General features: G+C 51.6%; 1 protein-coding gene across 4 annotated transcripts in view; it reads right to left on the bottom strand.

Moving 5' to 3' along the window:
• Window positions 1-72: 72 nt before the first annotated feature.
• The window catches only part of LOC116985614 (cytoplasmic phosphatidylinositol transfer protein 1-like), a 179,142-nt gene continuing 156,714 nt past the window's right edge, over window positions 73-22,500 (bottom strand). For 2 of the 4 annotated variants that reach the window (XM_033040462.1, XM_033040461.1), the window contains exon 10: window positions 13,275-15,473. In XM_033040462.1, coding sequence (XP_032896353.1) covers window positions 15,208-15,473 — 266 coding nt within the window. In that variant the 3' untranslated portion in view covers window positions 13,275-15,207. Of the gene's footprint in view, window positions 147-13,274; window positions 15,474-22,367; window positions 22,478-22,500 lie in introns of those variants that run through there. The other 2 variants (XR_004415311.1, XM_033040463.1) reach the window with 2 other exon arrangements.

Here is a 22,500-nt window from a genome sequence, read left to right as displayed (position 1 = left end):
AGGACTCCAAAGGTCAGAAGGTCACGCCCTAACATTCCACCATATATCTTTGGTCTGAAGAAGGGTTTCGGCCCGAAACGTTGCCTATTTCCATCGCTCCATAGATGCTGCCTCACCCACTGAGTTTCTCCAGCATTTTTGTCTACCTTCGATTTTCCAGCATCTGCAGTTCCTTCTTAACCACCATATATCTAGTCAGGAATCAAAGTGGACACAAATCTCTATAAAGTGCTGGAGTAATTCAGCTGCCTCACAGCGCCAGGGACCCTGGTTCGATCCTGACCATGGGTGCTGTCTGTACAGAGTTTGCACGTTCTCCATGTGACCTTGTGGGATTTCTCTGGGTGCTCCGGTTACCTCCCACACGACACGCAGCTTTGTAGGTTCATTGGGTTCCATAAATTGTAAAATTGTCCCTAGTGTGTCGGATAATGTAGGAGTATAGGGAGATCGATCGCTGGTCAGTGCGGACTCAGTGGGCAAAGGGCCTGATTCCACGCTGTATCTCTAAAGTCTAAAGATTCGAATTGTCAATCTTATTCTTATTTGCTGCAACTTTATAGGCATGTTAAAACCAAACAACACAACAAATGATTATAGAAGAAATTATCGGTCATTCTGGGGTCTAGGTTGGGGAATATTGCAGAAGAGCTGGTTTGTAGGTTAATTGACCTCTGTAAATTGTCCCTAGTGTGTAGGGTAGAACTAGTGTAGGGATGATTGTGGTTCGTACGGACTCGGTGGACTGAAGCGCCTGTTTCTATGTTGTATCTCTAAAACTAAAAGCAAGGATTCTCTGATTATGAGCACATGAGGTTGTAGGGGGTGGAGGGGGAGAGTTGCGGAGGGGGAGGGTTGGGGAGGGGGGAGTTGGGGAGGGGGGAGTTGGGGAGGGGGGGGTTGGGGAGGGGGGGGTTGGGGAGGGGGGGGGTTGGGGAGGGGGGAGTTGGGGAGGGGGACAGTTGGGGAGGGGGGAGTGAGTTGGGAGGTGAGTGGGAGGGGGGATGTTGGGGAGGGGGAGTTGGGAGGGGGAGGGTGGGTGAGGGGGAGGGTGGGGGCGGGGGGGTTTGGGGAGGGGTAAGTGGGAGGGGGAGTTGGGGAGGGGAGGGTTGGGGAGGGGGAGGGTTTTGGGAGGGGGGGAGGTGGGTGAGGGGGAGGGGGATTTGGGGAAGGGGGGAGTTGGGGAGGGGGGAGTTGGGGAGGGTTGGAGGGTTGGGGAGGGGGGAGTGGGAGGGGGGGGGGGGGGGGGGGGGAAGGGGGGGGGGAGGGGGGGGGGGGGGGAGGGGGGAGGGGGGGGGGGGGGGAGGGGGAGGGGGGGGGGGGGGGGGAGGGGGGGGGGGGGGGGGGGGGGGGAGGGGGGAGGGGGGGGGGGTGAGGGGGGGGGGTGGGGGGGGGGAGGGGGGGGGGGGGGAGGGGGGGGGGGGGGGGGGGTGGGGGGGGGGGGGGGGGGGGGAGGGCGGGGGAGGGGGGGGGGGGGGAGGGGGGGGGGGGGGGGGGGGGGTAGGGGGAGGAGGGGGGGGGGGAGGGGGGGGGGGGGGGGGGGGGGGGGGGGGGGGGGGGGGGGGGGGGGGGGGGCGGGCGGGGGGGGGGGGGGGGGGGGGGGGGGGGGGGGGGGGGGAGGGGGGAGGAGGGGGGGGGGGGGGGGGGGGGGGGGGGGAGGGGGGGGGAGTGGGGGGGGGGGGAGGGGGGGGGGGGGGGGGGGAGGGAGGGGGGGTGAGGGGGGGGGGGGGGGGCTGGGGGGGGGGAGGGGGTGGGGGGGGGGAGGGGGGGGGGGGGGGGGGGGGGGTGGGGGGGGGGGGGGTGGGGGGGGGGGGGGGGTGGGGGGCGGGGGGGGGGGCTGGGGGGGGGGGGGGCTCGGGGGGGGGGGGGGCGGTGGGGGGGGGGGGGGGGGGGTGGGGGGGGGGGGGGGGGGGGGGGGGCGGGGGGGAGGGGGGGGGGGGGGGGGGGGGGGGGGGGGGGGGGGGGGGGGTGTGGGGGGGTGGGGGGGGGGGGTGGGGTGGGGGGGGGGGGGGGCGGGGGGGGGGGGGGGGGGAGGGGGGGGGGGGGGGGGGGGGGGGTGGGGGGGGGGGGTGGGGGGGGGGGGGGGGGGGGGGGGGGGGGGGAGGGGGGGGTGGGGGGTGGGGGGGGGGGGCGGGGGGTCGGGGGGGTGGGTGGGGGGGGGTGGGGGGGGGGGGGGGGGGGGGGGGGGGGGGGGGGGGGGGGGGGGGGGGGGGGGGGGGGGGGGGGGGTGGGGGGGGGGGGGGGGGGGGGGGGGGGGGGGGGGGGTTGGGGGGGGCGGGCGGGGGGGGGGGGGCGGGGGGTGGGGGGGGGGGGGGGGGGGATGGGGGGGGCGGGGGGGGGGGGGGAGGGGGGGGGCGGGGGGGGGGGGGGGAGGGTGGGGGGGGGGAGGGGGGGGGGGGGAGGGGGGGGGGGGTGGGGGGGTGGGGGGGGGGGGGGGGTCGGCGGGGGGGGGGGGGGGGGGGGGGGGGGGGGGGGGGGGGGGGGGGGGGGGGGGGGGGGGGCGAGGGGGGGGGGGGGGGGGGAGGGGGGGGGGGGGGAGGGGGGTGGGGGGGGGGGGGGGGGGGGGGGGGGGGGGGGGGGGGGTGGGGGGGGGGGGGGGGGGGGGGGGGGGGGGGGGGGGGGGGGGGGGGGGGGGGGGGGGGGGGGGGGGGGGGGGGGGGGGGGCGGGGGGGGGGGGGGGGGGGGGGGAGGGTGGGGGGGGGGGGGGGGGGCGGGGGGGGGTGGGGGGGGGGGGGGGGGGGGGGGGGGGGGGGGCGGCGGGGGGGGGGGGGGGGGGGGGGTGGGGGGGGGGGGGGGTGGGGGGGGAGCGGGGGGGGGGGGGGGGGGGGGGGGGGGGGGGGGGGGGGGGGGGGGGGGGGGGGGGGGGGGGGGGGGGGGGGGGGGGGGGGGGGGGGATGGGGCGGGGGGGGGGGGGGGGGGGGGGGGGGCGGGGGGGGGGGGGGGGGGGGGGGGGGGGGGGGGGGGGGGGGGGGCGGGGGGGGGGGGGGGGGGGGTGGGGGAGGGGGGGGGGGGGGGGGGGGGGGGGGGGGGGGGGGGGGGGGGGGGGGGGGTGGGGAGGGGGGAGTTGGGGAGGGGGGGAAGTTGGGAGGGGGGTTGGGGAGGGGGGGAGTTGGGGAGTTGGGGAGGCGGGAGGGGGGAGGGGGAGGGGGGGAGTTGGGGATGGTGGAGAGGGGGGAGTGGGGAGGGGGGGAGTTGGGGAGGGGGAGTTGGGGAGGGGGAGTGGGGAGGGGGGAGTTGGGGAGAGGGAGGGGGGAGTTGGGGAGGGGGGGAGTTGGGGAGGGGGAGGGGTGGGGAGGGGGAGGGTGGGGGAGGGGGAGGGTTGGGGGAGGGGGGAGGGTTGGGGCGGGGAGAGTTGGGGAGGGGGAGGGTTGGGGAGGGGGAGGGTGGGGAGGGGGGAGAGGGGGGAGGGGGGAGGGTGGGGGAGGGGGAGGGTGGGGGAGGGGAGGGGGGGGGGAGGGGGAGGGTGGGAGGGGGAGGAGTTGGGGAGGGGGAGGGTGGGGAGGGGGAGGGTTGGGGAGGGGGAGAGGTGGGGAGGGGGAGGGTTTGGGGAGGGGGGAGAGTTGGGGAGGGGGAGAGTTGGGAGGGGGAGGGTTGGTGAGGGGCGAGTTGGGAGGGGGAGGGTTGGGGAGGGGGAGTGTTGGGGAGGGGAGGTTGGGGAGGGGGAGGGTTGGGAGGGGCAGGGTGGGTAGTTGGGGGGGTTGGGTAGCTGGGGAGGGTTGGGTAGTTTGGAGGGATTGGGAGGGGGAGGGTTGGGGAGGGGGAGGGTTGGGGCTTTAAAAAGCTGGGGAGGGTTGGGTTCGTTTGGGAGGGGTAATTTGGGGAGGGGGCAGGTTGGGGAGGGGGAGGGTGGGGTATAGTTGGGGAGGGGTAATTGGGGGGGGTGAGGGCGGGGAGGGGGAGGGGGAGGGTTGGGGTAGTTTGGGAGGGGTAATTGGGGAGGGGAGGGTTGGGGTAGTTGGGGAGGGTTGGGGTAGTTGGGGAGGGGTAGTTGGGGAGGGGTAGTTGGGGAGGGGGTAGTTGGGGAGGGGGAGGGTTGGGGAGGGGGAGGGTTGGGGTAGTTGGGGAGGGGGTAATTGGGGAGGGGGAGTTGGGGAGAGGGAGTGGAAAGCATAAACTATGAACTGAGGAGCATTCATATTTAGAAAGGGTAGTCTTTCAATTTTTCATTCTTTCTGCTTTCTCCTAAGTTGATAGTCAGAAGGACTGGAGATTGTCAACTCTTTAACTAAAAAAAACTCCACATAACCAAGCCCATATTGTTCATATTAGTCATAAATGGGACAAGCCTTTTGAGTTAAATAATTATCTCAAGTATGTCAGCCATGATCATATTGAATGGCGGTGCAGGCTCGAAGGGCCGAATGGCCTACTCCTGCACCTAATTTCTATGTTTCTATGTTTCTATGTCACTCCTGGGCAGCCGAATGACAATCGATGTGAACTGGACATGGCATAAGTAAGGAACAGCTTCACTAAAACATCCAGAATCCAGAAAGATGAGTGAAGCCGAATGTAGGTCCCTTACTGTCAGAGACAGGTAAATTAATAATGGGAAACGAGAAAATGGCAGAAATGTTAAACGAGTACTTTAGTTCCGTCTTCACTAAGGAAGACACAAACAATCAACCGGAAATACTAGGGGACCGAGGATCTAGTGGGAGGGAGGAACTGAAGGGAATCCACATTAGTTAGGAATTGGTGTTAGGTAAACTGTTGGAACTGTCAAGACCCTTCTTTTCAGTCTCGACACGAAACATCACCCATTTCTGCCGGTCCCGCTGAGTTACTCCAGCTTTGTGTCCATCTTCAAATTACGTCACGCGCTCCAGGCGGCTTTGCGTCCGCATGTAATCGCTCCTGACCTTCGCGGGACCGTCGCGGCTCATCGCGACCACGAGGTCACGTAATTTGCGTGCCAAGGGCACGTAAGTGGGACAGGCCCTTTAGACCTAGCTCTTAGGGCTAATGGAATCAAGGGATATGGGGAAAAAGCCAAAACAGGGCACTGATTTTGGACGATCAGTCATAATCATATTGAGTGGTGGTGCTGGCTCAAAGGGCCGAATGGCCTACTCCTGCACCCATTTCCTATGATTCTATGTCTATGTTTCTATCACGTGTAGTGTGAGACAGTGTGGACCAAGATGACTCACTTTAATTAAAAGTAGCTCTAGAAGGTTTGCAAAAAGATGTAATGCTCATTAAGCCCAGTCTTTCAATGTACCAAGGATAATTTCCCCTAATGACAAAATAATTAATTTACAATTTGATATGCGGCACTTTTACATGGACTATAGAACATTAGAGCACAGGAGCAGGCCCTTCTGTGCTGAACATGAAGCCAAATTAAGCCAATCCTTCCTTCCTGCAATGATTCATAGCCCTCCAGTCCTTGCATTTCATTTCTCTATCTAAACACATATATGAGGTGCAGTTCCTCCAATATCCTTTCATTATCACCTCTTCCCCAGCCAACAATGGGCCATTGTGGGCTCCACCCACCCCTGGTCATCTGTTGCCAGCCCTTCTTTGTTCTGACCTTTTTCCTACCTCCAATTCCCTCCCCTCTACTTTCAGTCTGAAGAAGGGTCCCTACCTGAAACATCCTCCGTCCTTTTTCTCCAGAGATGCTGCCTGACCCTCTGTGTCCATTTTCAGTCCTGAACTCTGTCTGCTGTTCTTTAAACAACTCCCACGTGTCAGATGTGAACTTGCCTAATAACAGCTGCCCCCAATTTACTCTCCCTAACTCCTGACCAATAATGCTGTAATTGCCAGGCCCTCTCATCGATGAACTGAGGCCTAGGTCAATTTCCATTTTAGTGGGCCCTAAACCAAGATCAAGCAGAGGCCCCGCAATTTTAGAGGTCCTCAAATCAAGATCCCTTTGAAGCAGACAGCATGGGGCCCATGCCAAATGGCACTCGTTGCCCCGCCTCTGAGAAGGCCTGGTAATTGCCCTACCCCAATTTAGTCATTCCCCCAAAGATCCCGACTTATCCTCATTCATCTTAAAACTTAAAGAGATGTGATAATTATCTCCAAAAAAGTTCTATGCTGAAACACCATTCACCTGGCCAGACTAATTTCTCAATACGTTCAATAGGATCCCCCCTCAAGTTGGACAAAAATGCTGGATAAACTCAGAGGGTGAGGCAGCATCTATGGAGCAAAGGTGTTCCAATGCTCTCTATTCCCAATTACTTTTACATTGAAGTGATTGAAATCCAAGGGAAGTTTAAATAGCATCAGAAAAATAAAACCTCCGGAATGGATGATATTCATTACATGGTTGGATGGAGTCAGTATCAGCACAGTTACTATATTAAACTTTGAATCTTCAGATATCCTGGTTCAAGCTAAAACTAAAGACAAATAATAACCTCCTCACACATTCCCCTGCAAGTATCTTATTCACTCCATTAAAATATGCCCCTTCTTTGAACAAGCTCTTAAACATCACACCTGAATCAGTTTCCATCTGATTACACTCCTTGAGGATTTTCATCTACGTGTTTAATTAATAAAACAACGAGATTGGGGACATTTCTATTCAACCTGTCAAAGGATTTTTTTTGGGGGGTGGGGGTTAGAAATAGTCAGTGTGGTAAACAAACAATAGTTGAGTGGCAAATGACAATAGTGCTACCTTCACAATATTTAATTGAAGGAAATAATGGGTTATCGGGGCTGTATGTTGTGACAGACAGCCTGACACCTTGCATGTAATTTTAATATTACACTTATCCCATCCTCCTGGATATTCTGGATTAATAAATTAATGTTTTGACAACTAATTACAAATCAGGCTAATTACAAATCAATAACATTAGCCAACTCCGAAACACGAAGCGCTGAGCATTAGGATCCGGACATCACGGACAACTGGCCTCAGTTCCATGTTCACATCTGGCAGTGCTCTCTGTCTGAACCAGGGGCCGTGGAGTGTTTTTTGAAAGTGGGGGGGTGGGTGCTGAGTGATCACTAATCACTGGCCTTGAGGATACCTGGCAAGGGTGGAGTGACCAAGTGGGGGACTGGTGTGGGAGGGGGGTTCCCAGCATAAAAAATTGGTGCAGGAATAGGCCATTCAGCCCTTCGAGCCAGCACTGCCATTCAATATGATCATGGCTGTTCATCTAAAATCAGTACCTCTTTCCTGCTCTTTCCCCATATCCCTTGATTTCGTTAGCACCAAGAGCTAAATGTAACTCTCTCTTGAAAACATTCAGTGAATTGGCCTCCACTGCCTTCTGTGGCAGAGAATTCCACAGATTCACAACTCTCTGGGTGAAAAAAGTTTGTCCTCATCTCAGTCCTATATGGCCTACCCCTTATTCTTAAACTGTGACCCCTGGTTCTGAACTCCCCCAACATCGGGAATATTTTTCCTGCAATGTAAATTTGCATGGGGACAAAAGCTTTGGAGGTGTGTGACATTTCGGTCAAGTTAGAATAACAGAGAATAAGAATGCTGCTGTCTTGTCAACAGCCGCGCACAAAAGCAGTTGATATTAGTTTTGAAATTCTCGTTGATCACAGAATTTCTCACGACAGAGCGTGAGAAGCTGTCTTAGGCACAGATCCAAGTATCACATCATTATTTATCCATGCAGTGCTCAGAGATAATAATAATTTTGGTATTGAATGTAAAACCAAAGGTCCAAGCATTTATGCTCCACCAGGGGCAGCATAGTGGCACAGTGGTAGAGTTACTGCCTTGTAGCCAGAGACCCGGGTTCCATCCTGACGACGGGTGCTGTCTGTTTGGAGTTTGTAAGTTCTCCCTGTGACCTGCGTGGGTTTTCTCCGGGAGCTCCGGTTTCCCCTTGCATTCCAAAGACGTACAGGTTTGCAGGTTAATTGGCTTGGCTGAAATTGTTCAATTGTCCCGTGTGTAGAATCTTCTTCTTGTCGAGTCCACACACAAGATTAGAAGTTGTTCAGCCAGAGCTGAACACACGTCCCGGCATCTGCATACAATGGTGTCTGTCTTGTCGCTTCTTGTGCGTGGTGGTGGAAAGATTGGTGAAAACAGGGCCGCGACGTGAACCCTATTTCCTTGACCCCAGTGTGTAGGATAGTATAAGTTTTACAGGGCGATCGCTGGTCGGTGCGGACTCGGTGGGCCAAAGGGCCTGTTTCTGCGCTGTACCTCTAAAGTCTAAAGGTGGCGTATGGAGGCACCTGAGATGTTGGTATTGAAATGACTGAAGAAGGTAAATTACATTTAAGTAGGCATACCTTGAGGACAAGGTTGTCCACATCCTGCAATCTTCAAATTGCCTTTATTATCACTGGAATTAATGTTGATTATTCAGTTGATTAACCAGATCTCTCATTTAGAAGATGGTGAAGTAATAGAATTTTAGCCCCCTATAAAATGTGATATTTGGTTTATAAAATGACCTTCTTTTTGGCAACACCATTCGTGGGGAGAATGTAATGGGCCAGGATTGGATTTGGGTTCAAATGGATGCTGAATGGTTGACAGTCTCTTTGAGACAGTCGGTGGGCCAAAAGGCCTGTTCCCTTACTCTATCCCTTGAGTGATACAGTGTGGAAACGGGCCCTTCGGCCCAGTTTGCCCACACCGGCCGACATGTCCCAGCTACACCAGTTCCACCTGCCAGCATTTGGTCCATGTCCCTCCAAACATGTCCTATCCATGTAAGGTTTTTACATGCCTATGTTCACCGGATGTGGGCACTGTAGGGAATTTAGTCCTCATACCTCAGAGGCTACGAGCAGCTGATGGTAAGGTGCCTTTTGAAACGCTGGTAAAGTCGCTACTCTTGAATTGCTGATTGTGGGGAGTTTTACCGTTTTGATCCAGCGACAACGATTCACTAAAGAGCCTTTAAAATGTTCCTGTTTCTTTTAAGTATTGTTCTGCATTGAATATGTTTAACCTTTGCCTGCAATAAAGAGTCCATCACCAATTCCTTGTTTTATACTTTTATTATTCAAAAGTGTAACTACATAATAGTCTTAATGAATATAAGCAAACCCTTACTCTTCAGTACATTCATGAAGCCTAACTATAACTTAATCCCTAGAGTTCAAATCCCAGAACCATTAATATGTAGCAATATATTCATATACCACCATGGACAACAATCACCACGTATAAAGCTAATACATTCACTTTACTTCCCGTGTTATCAATGCATTCAACTAAAATTATACATCTTCTGTACTATTTACAGCTACTGCAATTGACACTCATATGAAGGCCATTCACAACTGGTTGCATTATATTTCCTTATATACACATTGTTAACTTAGCCTTGTAGGGTGATTTCGATGGGTTACGCAGTCTCTGTGCAGAAGGTAGCAAGTGTACATAGTGCCATTATTTGAACAATCTGTCTTGTGAAGAAATAGCACGGCGCCGTTTCAAAATGAGTCATTCCCAGTAAACAGCCGCAAGAACTTGGAAATAGAGAGATCCAAACATAAAATCCCTGGTTGCCACGCCAGTTCCTCCAAGTCACACTGACCCTGGTGAACTCATAGTTGGTGTCCCAGTATATACCTTTTGACTGCTGGCAATAACTCAGTACTGATGGCCAGTAATGTTCTGGCCATATAATCCTGTTGTTTTATCGCCTGTTCCATACCATTGCCAGAGGCAACATTCTTGGACCAAGGAACTGCAGATGCTGGTTTACAACAAAGGACACAAAGTGCTGGAGTAACTCAGCCGGTCAGGCAGCATCTCTGGAGAACAAGGATAGGCGGTGTTTTGATTCGAGGCCCTTCCTCAGACAGACTGTAGCAGGTGGGGAGAAAGCTGGAAGAGAGGTGGGGTGGATCAGAGCCTGACAAGTGATAGGTGGATACAGATGAAAAGGGTTCAAATGCAGTTATACGTCTTCCCACGGAAATAAGGCAACAAAATGGGGCGGCACAGTGGTAGAGTTGCTGCCTTTCAGCGCCAGAGACCCAATTTCAATCCTGACTATGGGTGCTGTCGCATGGAGTTTGCACGTTCTCCTTGTGAACGTGTGGGTTTTCTCCGGGTGCTCCAGTTTCCTCCCACACCCTGTAAGACGTACTGACTTGTACGTTAATTTGCTTGTGTAAACGCTCCCTAGTGTGTAGGATGGTGCTTGTGGTCGGGTGATCGTTGGACTGTGTGGACACGGTGGGCCCCAGGGCCTGGTTTCACGCTGTATCTCTAAAACTCACAGCCTTTGAACTAGAAACACATGTTGGGAAATCTAATAACGTCGGGAAGGAAGGAGTGAGGATCAGTCACCATTGCAATTTGTTGACTGATATCCACATTGGGACTAGCAGATGTTTAAGACTCAAAATGCTGCGTTGAAAGAGATGCCATGTAGTGACTGAAAATTCTTGCGGATGTGCTTGAAGCAACAGCATCTAACACACATGCACACCTATGACACACGTGTGATATCACGTATGTTTAACAAGTACAAGCATGATCCGAGGATTCAGAACAATCCATGCTTGACTTTCTCCATTTTCTTTGGGAAGGGACTTCTAAAATACACGGGAAGAATTGCACTAAATTCCTGCAGTGTTTGACAGGGTAGAGTGGGGCTTGAAGCTTTCTTTACTGGGGTGTCCAGAGCCAAGGCTCACGGCCTCAAAGTAAGCTGTTAACTATTTGGGACAGAGATGAATGTAGGACAGTACCGCACCGAAGCAGGTCCAGTGGCCCACAATGTCCGTGTCGAACAGGATGCAAAGTTAAATACATTAGTTGTTTGTTTCACCTCTAAGGGAGTGACTGAGTGTAATTTTCCATACAAAAGGGCAACGTAGGCTGAGACAGTGAGTATATTCATGACAGACATCGTTAGAGTTATGGATAATAAGGTAATGGAGGAATTAGAGTTAGTATTTGGAGATACAGCGCGTAAACAGACATTACGGCCCACCGAGTGCGCCAATCAGCGATCACCCCGCACACTAGCACTATCCTGCACACTAGGGACAATTTACAATCTTTACCGAAGCCAATTAACCTACAAACCTGTATGTCTTGGGAGGGTGGGAGAAAACCAGAGCACATGGAGAAAACCCACGCTGTTACAGGAAGAACGTACAAACTCCGTACAGACAGCACCTGTGTTCAGGATTGTATCCTGGTCTCTGACGCTGTCAGGCAGCAACTCTACTGCTGCATAGGAAGAGATATGAAGGCCTCCACAGCCTTCTGTGGCAATGAATCTCACAGATTCACCACCGTCTGACTAAAGAAATTCCTCCTCATCCTGACCTGAAACGTCACCTATCCATTTTCTCCAGAATGCTGCCTGACCCGCTGAGTTGCTCCAGCATTCTGTGTCTAGCTAGGGTAAGTTGACCATCACATCGTAAAATGCTCTAGTCTGACTTCCTTACAGACAAGCAAACAGTCAGTGTTGGAAGGAACAGGGAATAAACCCTATCCTAGTTTGGTCAGTGATAAACCAATGCATGATGTCAAATTTGGTCCATAATTCATATTACATACTGTTGAGCTGCAAAGCAATGGGTTCAGTGCAGTAAGGTTTACCACTAATGCCCCTGTCCCACTTAGGAAACTTGAACGGAAACCTCTGGAGACTTTGCGCCCCACCCAAGGTTTCCGTGCGGTTCCCGGAGGTTTTTGTCAGTCTTCCTACCTGCTTCCACTACCTGCAACCTCCGGCAACCACCTGCAACCTCCGGGAACCGCACGTAAACCTTGGGTGGGGCACAAAGTCTCCAGAGGTTTCCGTTCAGGTTTCCTAAGTGGGACAGGGGCATTACTCTTTGCTATTCATTCATGGATGTTTGCGTTACCTGAAATGCCAACGTTTATTGTCCATACTTATTTGCTCGTGAACTGATGATGAGTCAACTACATTGATGGGGTCTGGAGTCACACGTCAGACAGACATTTAGTTTAGTTTAGTTTAGAGATACAGCGTGGAATCAGGCCCTTCGGCCCACCGTGCCCACCAGCGATCCCCGCACACTGTTAAAGAAGGCAGGTCCCCTTCACTCATGGTGAATCAGGCTGCAGTAGGGCTTTGGTCAGGCTGCTTTTCGAGTAGTGCGTGCAGTTCTGGTTGGCCCGTTACTGGAAAGATGTGGAGGCATTGGAGAGGGTTCGGAGGATGTTTACCACAATTAGGACGAAGGTCTCAGCTACAGGGAGAGGGTGGAATGGCTTGGATTGATTTCTCTGGAATGTCAGAGGTTGAGGGGAGACCTGATAGAAGTATATACAATTATGAGCGGCATAGATAGGGTCGACAGTCACAGCCTTTTTCCAAGTTTGAAAGTGTAGCCAACACTAGAGGGCAGTGTTGTAAAGCAAGAGGTGGAATGTTTAATGGAGATGTGACACGGGACAAGTTTTTTTACAGAGAGTGATGGGGGCCTGGAACACACTGCTAGGGGAGGTGGTGGAGGCAGATACGATAGATCAGTTTAAGAGGCTTTTAGATAGGCACAGGGAAGTGCAGGCAATAGAGAGAGATGGGCAGGCAAATTAGATTAGTTCAACTGGCATCATGTTCGATACAAATGTGAGGGCTGAAGGACCCATTCCTGTGCTGGACTGTTCGATGTTGTTATTACTGAGACCAGCTTCAAGTGGAGATTTATTTAATTATTTACATATCTCAGCAGTCATTCCGGGGATCATATTCATGACTCTATTAATCCAGAACTCTGGCTGTCTGTTCAGTCATTTATCTGCTAAACAAACAAATGCTTTGTTAATCTGTTAAAGTTGTGCGTTAATTGTTAATCCTGAGGTAATCAATACGCCAAATTGTACTGTGACATCATTACTTCATGCAGGGCTACAGAAACAAATTTTTTTTGGGGGGGGGGGGAACATCAGACCTTAGAGATACAGTGCGGAAACAGGCCCATCGGTGCATCGAGTCCATGCCCGCCAGCGATCTCTGTACACTAGCACTATCCTACACACGCTAGGGACAATTTACAATTTTACCAAAGCCAATTAACCTACAAACCTGTACATCCGGAATGTGGGAGGAAACCGAAGCACCCAGAGAAAACCCATGCCGGTCATAGGGAGAACGTACAAACTCCACACAAACGGCACCAGTGGTTAATATCGAACCCGGATCTCTGGCGCTGTAAGGCAGCAACTCTACCGCTGCGCCACCTAGCTTCCCTTACATTGCATTCTCTGATGTCACAAAGAATGCGATGTAAACACAATTTCCTGTTAATTTAGGTGATTGTTCACCAGACCTGATGGTAAAGTAATCAAGTCTGAAAATGTATTGAAACAAAAATCTTCAAATTATTCAGTTTGCAACATAGCAAGAAGAACTCACGATGAAACATGGTGGCCAACTGCTCTTTAAGGGTGGGAAAGATTAAAATGTCCTTTGCCATAAAGAATCCCTGTTGAACAGACCATATGCATTGTACAATTGTGAAAAGATGATGCGATCAGATTACTTAAAGACGTTTACATTAAAACCAATCTCTTGAGAAGGTTGAGGCGAGTAGTCTTCTTGAACTACTGCATTGTAAAGGTAAGCCCGCAGAATGGTTTTGTGGGAACAAAGAACCGCAGATGCTGGTTTATACCAGTTGGAGTAACTCAGTGGGTCAAGCAGCATCTCTGGAGGAAAAGGATGGATGATGTTTCGGATCGGGAACCTTCTTCAGATAGAGGGATCAGACCCAGTAACGATGAAGGAATGATGTATGTCTGAAGATGGACGGTGTGTGACCTGGAAGGGAAAATGGAGGAGATGGTCTTCACATGCGCCTTTGGGGTCCTTACCCTAGTTGGCAGAGGTCACAGAATTTGGACGGTGCAATCTGAAGAAGGGTTTCGACCCGAAACGTTGCCTATTTCCTTCGCTCCATAGATGCTGCCTCACCCGCTGAGTTTCTCCAGCATCTACCTTGGAAGGTGCAATTGCTGTTTTCTTAGTGAGCTACTGGAGATCATCCTGGGAACTACATATACATCCTTTGGTGGAGGAAACAACATGTATAACCTTCTCTCCAGAGATGCTGCTTGTCCCACTGAGTTACTGTGTCTATCCTCGATGGAGGAACCCCAATAGTGTGTGATATGTGGGGAATTTGTTTTTTGTTGGTAGATGCCTAATTTAGATTTAGAAAACACTTATATTCTACACAGTTCTGGAGGCCCATGAAAAAGCTGGATTACTACAATGAATGAACAAGTTTATATTTGAACACAGCTATAAAATGGAACAAGGATTAACATGGGTAAGTATATATATATATATATATACACGGTAGGGTATTGGGAGGTGGAAGAAAGTAAAGGGGTTGAGAGGGAAAGAGAGATTGAATGGCGGAGTAGACTCGATGTGCCAAATGGCCCAATTCTCTTCCTATGATTTATACATTTATGAAAGAGAAGTTGTCAGATAAATCTCCTCAGCTGTTCAGACTTGTTGTAAAGACCTGTAGAGGGGAGAGGATACAACAAAGTTCTGGGGTAACTCAGCAGGTCAGGCAGCATCTCTGGAGAACATTAATAAATGACGTTTTGGGTCAAGACCTTCCTTCAGACACGGAGGAGCGAGAATGTATACCAAAAAGAGAGGAGACTTTATGGAAGTTTCAGCAATGTCATAGCTTCACTGCAAATACTTTCAAAAACATTCAGTGCCCAATTTAGAAAAAGAAAATAATCACTGCAAACTGGAGCGAACTGGAGACACTTGCAAACTGTTGTCATGCGATGCTACTAATCCCTTTTAAAGTAGTCCTTATCTCTTCTGATTTACGCTTGCAAGCCAATGGAACCTGTTTGACTTTCGTTCACCACTCCTCTTCTCCCATTTTAGCAATGACATTTAGATTTAAACCCTTTGCAAATATGTTACAGAAGTGCACGCTATCAGTCATGCTAAGACTAAGTCCTGAGTCAGCCTAAAAGTCCTAATAAGGAATGATAAAGAAAGTGTAGTAAAATACAGCAATACTGTTTGAAACATAGCCTCGTCCCAGTCCATAATTACAAATTAAGAACGCTAATCTCATGGCCAGTTAGTTATAATGCAAAGCTTGCTGGTGTAAAGATCAATGCACAGAATCTTTACAGGCTAACGCTTTAAAGAATCCCTCAACAGATGGCTTTTTTGTTGTTGTTTTCAGATAAGTAGCATTAGATAAATTCAAGGGCTGAAATGTCAGAGGGAATGCTGCCTCCCATGGCAGACGGAGCGGGCTCTACTTTTTTGCTGAGCGATCCCGGAGTTCAGGTAGGGTCAGCATTTCCGGGGCCGATTTCTTCCGGGGTCTGTCCTTTGGCAGGCTGAGGAAGTCTGGTGGCTCGCCGCTGAGCGGTGTGGTTGGGGCACTGGCTGGGGCGCTGCGAGTGGCCGCGGGTTGGCCGGCTTCGCTGATGGAGATGGTGGGAGCCATGATCCCGATCTTCTCGTTCGTCGCTTCCTGAGTTTGTTTCTCGTATTCGCGCACTTCATCCATCGTCATATCTGCAGCGGGGGTTGGGGGGGGAAGAAAGGCAACAGATGAGCCCTGGGCGGAAACTCCTTTTGTTTTTAGAAGGAAGGAACTGCAGATGCCGGATTACCAAAAGAAAACACACACAGCGTGCTGGAGGAATTCAGCGAGTCAGGCAGCATCTCTGGAGAACATGGATAGGAGACGTTTCGGGTCGAGACCCTTGTTCAGCGTCATCATTCTGGGTCTGAAGAAGGGTCCCAACCCGAAAAGTCACCCATCCATGTTCTCCAGAGATGCTGCCTGACCTGCCGAGTTACTCCAGCCCTCTGTATCTATTGATTTGTATGTTTCCCTGTTTATTACGTGACACTTATCAGACCTAAAATGGAATCTCCGTGAAGTTTAATTTAGTGACACAGAATGGAAACCGGCTCTTCTGCCCACCGAGTCCACATTGTCTTTTGATCATTGTTCACACTAGTTCCATGTTATCCCACTTTATCATGTATTCCCTATTGACAAATACATATAACTGTTCAACAAAAAACTCTTACCTTCTTATGATTCCTACACAGTTTTTAACCCGTTAAAGATTACTGTCTCTGCATAGTTCACTGATACGTTTTTGCTGTCCATTCACCAGGGCCAATTAACCAACAAACCCACGCGCTTTGGGATGTGGGAGGAAACCAGAGCCCCCGGAGGAAACCCACGCGGTCACAGGGAGAACGTGCAAACTCCACACGGAAAGCACCCGAGGTCAGTATCGAACCTGGGCCTCCTGCGCTGTGAAGCAGCAGCACTACCACCTGCGCCACTGTGCCATCCTATTGGATTCAGAAATATCCGCAGCTTGGGTGAGAACAAGGGGGACTCTGTCCTTTTTATGGATAGGGGAGGGGGAGTAAGAGCGGAGCTGCGGATTCCACAGATTCACCACCTGAAAAATGGAGGCATGATGGAAATGCACTGGCCCCCCTGAGTCCTCTCCACCAGATACCCCACCCTAGCACCATCTTACCACCTTCTCTCCACGTTATTTATTGTCCACGGGACCAGCCACTTACTGATCAGGGGATTGGCTGGGGTGCTTGGAACAAAACAGGGCAGCAAGGTGGCACAGCACGGTGGTAGAGCTGCTGCCTCACATCAACAGAGCCCCGGGTTTGATCCTGACCTTGGGCGCTGTCTGTGAGGAGTTTCCACGCTTTCCCAGTGACGGTACGGCTTACCTCCGGGACTTCTGATTTCCTCTCACATCCCAAAGAGGTGCGGATTTGGAGGTTAATAGGCCTCTGTAAATTGGGCCTGGTGTGTTGGGAGTGGATGCGAAAACGGGATAGCATAGAACTAGTGTCAACGGGTGATCATTGGTGGTGGATCAGTGGGCCGAGGGGCCTGTTTCCACGCTTTAGCTTTCAGTCAAAAAGCTGATGCGTTGTGGAGAGCTTCCCGAAGCCATTGACTGTGTCATGTTTAGTTTAGTGTAGTTTAGAGAGACAGCACGGAAACAGGCCCTTCGGCCCACCGTGTCCGCACCAACCAGCGATCCCCACACATCACCACCACCCTACACACACTAGGGACGATTCACATTTCTACCAAGCCAATTAACCTACAAACCTGTACGTCTTTGGAGTGTGGGCGGAAACCGAAGGTCTCAGAGAAAACCCACGCAGGTCACAGAGCCAACGTACAAAGTCCGCACAGACTGCACCTGTAGTCGGGATTGAACCCAGGTAACTGACGCTGTAAGGCAGCAACTCTACCGCTGCGCCACAGTGCAGCCCCATGGTGTGGAATCCTGAGAGACTTGTCAGAGCAGGACCTCAACCCGTGCCTAGTAATCACAAGGGTGCATTTGCAAGCCAGGTAAATGATCTGTATGCCTACACAATCTTTTCCCCTCACGCCATTATGCACCTCTATGAGATCATCCCTCATCCTCCTGCGCCCCAAGGAATAAAGCCTCAGCCTGCTCAACCTCTCCCTGTAGCTCACACCCCATATGTTGAATGAGATTTGATGGGCAAGAAACAAGCACTTGCAAAGGAAATCTCTTACTCATGACTTAAAGCCTTGTTGAGGCAATCATAATTCGAGGCGGAGAGGATTACTAAGTGAATGAAGTGGAATGGGCGTTATGTTCATTCAAAGAAAATGCAATTACATTAAAATTACCATAAACCATCTTCATCATTGTTAAATCCTTTCATTAATCATTACAAGGGTTTCGATGGCCAGGTGCCAACGACCAAGGAGTCTGGTGGTTTTTAACAGAGTTGCTGGATATCTGCGGAGAACAGCACAATATTGATTTCTCTAATTTCAAGTAACCCTTGCATTGCCTCCCCTGCCTTAGACATCCTGCTAGTTTCACTGTTCGCATTCCCTCGTTATCATCTCCTCCACAGCCAACAATGGACCATTGTGGGCTCCTTGGCCATCTGTGCCGGCTCTGATTTGTTCTGCACATAGTCTTGACCCGAAACGTCACCGATTCCTTTTCTCCAGAGATGCCGCCTGACTCGCTGAGTTCCACAAGATCATAAGTGATAGGAGTAGAATCACCCAGAGAGTTGTGAATCTGTGGGATTCTCTGCCACTGAAGGCAGTGGAGGCCAATTCACTGGACGTATTCAAGAGAGAGTTCAAAATAGCTCTTGGGGCTAATGGAATCAAGGAATATGGGGAGAAAGCAGGAAAGGAGTACTGAAGAAGGGTCTCGACCCGAAACGTCGCCTCTTTCCTTCGCTCCATAGATGCTGCCTCACTCGCTGAGTTTCTCCAGCATTTTTGTCTACCTTCGATTTTCCAGCATCTGCAGTTCCTTCATAAACATACTGGTTTTGGATGATCAGCCATGATTATATGACTCGAAGGGCCAAATGGCCTACTCCTGCACTTATTTTCTATTTCTAAATGATAGGTTACTCCAGCATTTTGTGTCTATCTTGTATGGAGATCCATGGAGATACAAGACGCATCAGTACACATTACGGCTACAGAGAGCCTTTGGTTTTTAAGGTTTTTAAAAAAGGTTTTTAACTCAGGTTGATGCGAGGATATGGGATTCTGTTCTGATTAACAGTCTGATAGTTGGAACTGATGTTAGTGATGCTGATTTCTTAAAAGCTGTTCTTGGTAATAGCAGGGAAAGTGGAGTTTGTAATGGCCCGACAGATCAGTAGCATTGAACTGCCTTGGGCAAATGTTCTTTTAATACTCCAGAGCATGACTGTGGCTTCCATTGTCGTGAAGAGTGGATTGAATGCGGGTGTAATCCTTTATTTGTCAGTGGCGATTAAGGTAGTTCTTTGAAATGCATGGGTGTGTTGACATTGCGTGACAAATGCAGAGCAGGAAAGGAAAATCTAAACATTGCTGATGCTGGAATTCTGGAACAATAGCTGGAAGCGATGGACACACACAGCAGGTCATGCATCCTCAGTGGAAAGAGGATCTGTTTATGCTTCAGGTCGACCTGAAACACAAACTAGTTCATGAATACAGCTTGGAAAAGGTCCTTCGGCCCGACATTTCTAAAGAAGGGTCTGAAGAAGAGTTTCGACCCGAAACGTTGCCTATTTCCTTCGCTCCATAGATGCTGCCTCCCTCACCCGCTGAGTTTCTCCAGCATTTTTGTCTACACACAATTTCTACGTTATCTCATTCATGATATAATTCGATACGATAAAACTTTATTGATCCCTGGAGGGAAAGTGGTCTGCCGACAGTCACAACACACAAGGTACACAAAAACTTGAAATTGAAAAGAAAAAGAAAATGACAAGCGACTGTTGGGTGGCTGCCGTGTGCACAGAGCCTTCACCGGAACAAATGATCGGACAATCAAACAAACGCAGGCTTATCCCCTGCGCAGAGGATTCTAAACTAGAGTGTCCCCCCACTCCCCCGCACCGGGTCCCCCATCCTCCCACCATCCCTCACAGCGGTCCACCCACTCCAGGTCCCCATTGTTATTCACGGTGGTCCCCCCATTGTCTTCCCCTCCCCCTCACGCTCATCGACTACGAGGCCCCACCGCCAACGTTACTCCTGTTGCTGCCGAGGCACCCGCTGCTGCCGCTGCTGCTCCCGCCGCCATCACTGCTGAGGCTCCTTTGGCCCAGAGAGACCTCGCCGCCCGGCTTCGCCACAGTCCCCTGGGAGGCCTGTGGGGCGAGTCGTCAGTCGTCGCTCTGGTCATCGGCGGCGCGGTTGTTCGGTGGGTGGATCGGGCCCCGTGCGGCTCCCCGGGTCACTCCCGCCGTCCGCGCGGCTACCACTCTCTGCCCATTCGGGACAATTTACTAAAGCCAAAGGGGCGGCATGGTGGCGTAGCGGTAGAGTTGCTGCCTTTCAGCGCCAGAGACCCGGGTCCGATCCTGACTAAGGGTGTTGTCTGTACGGCGTTTTCTACGATCTCCCCGTGACCTGCGTGGGTTTTCTCCGAGATCTTCGGTTTCCAAAGATGTACAGGTTTGTAGGTTAATTGGCTCAGTATAAAATGTTTAAAAAATTGTCCATGGTGTGTGTAGGGTAGTGTTGATGTGCGGGGATCGCTGGTCGGTGCGGACCTGGTGGGCTGAAGGGCCTGTTTCCGCGCTGTATCTCAAAACTAAACTAAACACAATCAAGCTGCAATCCTGCACGTCTTTGGCATGTGGGAGGAAACCGGAGCACCCGGAGGAAACCCACGCGGTCACGGGGAGAACGTACAGATGTGGCACAGACAGTCCCTTTAGTCAGGATCGAACCCGGGTCTCTGGTGCTGTGAAGCAGCAACTCTACTGCTGCACCACCTTGCTGTCACACTCTCAGTATATATGTCCACATTCTGCCAATACTCAATTTGTACCCGAGAAACAGCTAATGAACTCTGACCGAAATAACCTCCACCTCCTGCTACAATAGGAGCTTATTTGTAGGTAGACTACTTGCAGTAAAATAAATTTCTCTTATATTTACAGACTCTTCTCCAGCCACTTACAGCACTCTCATGGTTCATGTAGTATCCTCTAACTTAAACTTTTCAACCTAATAATTCAATTTGAAAGATGACAAATTCAACTCTCTGCCTCTAGTTTTCTGCTGACTCCACTTCGAGTCCGTGTTTACTGAGATGATTACAAGGGAATTATATCCCTCGGATGTCTGACCTTCAATCTGGGCTTAAAGTAAAAGCTAAAAGGAATAGGGAGAGGGCGAGGCAAAATAAAACCTCTTCAGGAAAAGAAGCACTCTGTCCTTATGCTGGTCTGCCCCATGTTGCTTCAGACTTGTTGACTGCTCACAGCCCTCACAAGTGACCCATTCAGTACAAAGGGCGGCACAGTGGCGCAGCGGTAGAGCTGCTGTCTTACAGTGCCAGACACCCGGGTCCTGACTCCCAGTGTTGTCTGTATGGAGTTTGTACGTTTTCCCTGTGACCCCCCCCCCCCCCCCCCCCCCCCCAGTGTGTAGGATAGAACTAGTGTACGGGTGATGATTGGTCAGCATGGATTTGGTGGGCCGAAGGGCCTGTTTCCATGCTGTATCTCTAAACTAAAGTAATTAGGGAAGGTCTTTAGGCTTGAGAGATACAGTGAGGAAACCGGACCTTTGGCCCACTCAGCGATCACCCCGTACATTAACCTACAAACAGGAGAGACAATTTTACAACTTACCGAAGCCAACAAACCTGGGCGTGTGGGAGGAAACCGGAGCACACGGAGAAAGCCCACACGGTCACAGGGAGAACGTACAAACTCCGTACAGACAGCACCCATATCAGAATGAAACCCAAATGTCTTTTAAATGTCTCATTCCAGCTTTCATTCTCTTCTGCTTCTTTATAGTTCCTCCAACTAGTGAATCACCTTTTATTACTTACTAGCCTTTTCCATTCTCTTTGAGCTAGCGTTACCGGCAAGGTCACACAGTGATTAACCTGCTGCCTCGCAGCTCTAGGGCCCCTGGTTCAATCCTCATCTTGGGTGCTGTCACCGTGAAGCCGACATGTTCTCCCTGTTATTGAGTGGGATTTCTCCAGGACCAAAACATTAATTGGCTTTTGTAAATTAGCGTAGGGTAATGGCAAAACAATCAGAGTTGATTACAGAGAGAATGTTGCATGATTATGGGGAAATGAGAGGACTATGGAGCATAGAAGTTGGGACATTATGTACAAGACATTGGTGAGGCCGAATTTGGAGTACTGTGTTCAGTCTTGGTAGCCCTACTACTGGAAGGATGGCATTAAGCTGGAAAGAGTGCATAGATTTACAAGGATGCTGCCTAGACTCAAGAGGCTGAGCTATCGGGAAAGGTTGGGCAGGATAGGATTTTATTCCTTAGAGCACAGCAGGGGTGGACTCATAGAGGTGCATAGAATCTCCTTTCAACCAAAACCCCATTTCCTCCGCAAACGTTAGCAAGTGCTAACACGCACTTCCCAGCTCCTGTGGAAAGCCATCGACCTGAATCAGTTCCTTATCCCGCACGGCGTGCCGATCCACTGAGTAACGCCAGTCCTCAGCTCGATGAGGTTGCCGGGTGCCGATGGTCGTCCGTGGCAACGGGCCGCAAAGTGGGGATGGAAACACAAGGAGAATTCATGCCGTAGACACCGTTTCTATTTGAGGTGAGAAGTGAACACCGCCCTTTAGCTACATTACTTACCCCAGTTTGGCTGTTTTGAGAAAGAATACCTTTGATCTGTTGGGCTCAGCAATAAACATACCTTGCCTGGATTAGTAAAGGACCATGCTGCGACGTCCTGCATTCATTCATGTGTTATTCATTAAGAAAATCTCTCTGCAGCAGATACTTCCAAGGAGGAAGTGTCCAAATCATTATTCCAAACCAGGATGTCAAACAAAAATAGATGCATGTCAAGGCACATAAAAATCATAAAGAAATTATAAGAAAAACAAACGTACATTTGTCCAACTTTATGGATCAGGGGAGGCGAGAACTTGAGTTCCAATTTTTTGGTTGGTTTCCACTTGCATCTGGTACACGAAATTTCGGACGTCCTCCAAAGACATGTCTGTGAAAAGGTCAAACAGGCTG

This window comes from Amblyraja radiata, chromosome 22 (assembly GCF_010909765.2).
Source record: "Amblyraja radiata isolate CabotCenter1 chromosome 22, sAmbRad1.1.pri, whole genome shotgun sequence".
Lineage (NCBI taxonomy): Eukaryota > Metazoa > Chordata > Chondrichthyes > Rajiformes > Rajidae > Amblyraja > Amblyraja radiata.
Note: the sequence above shows the minus strand (reverse complement) of the source record. Positions and strands in the feature narration are given on the sequence as shown.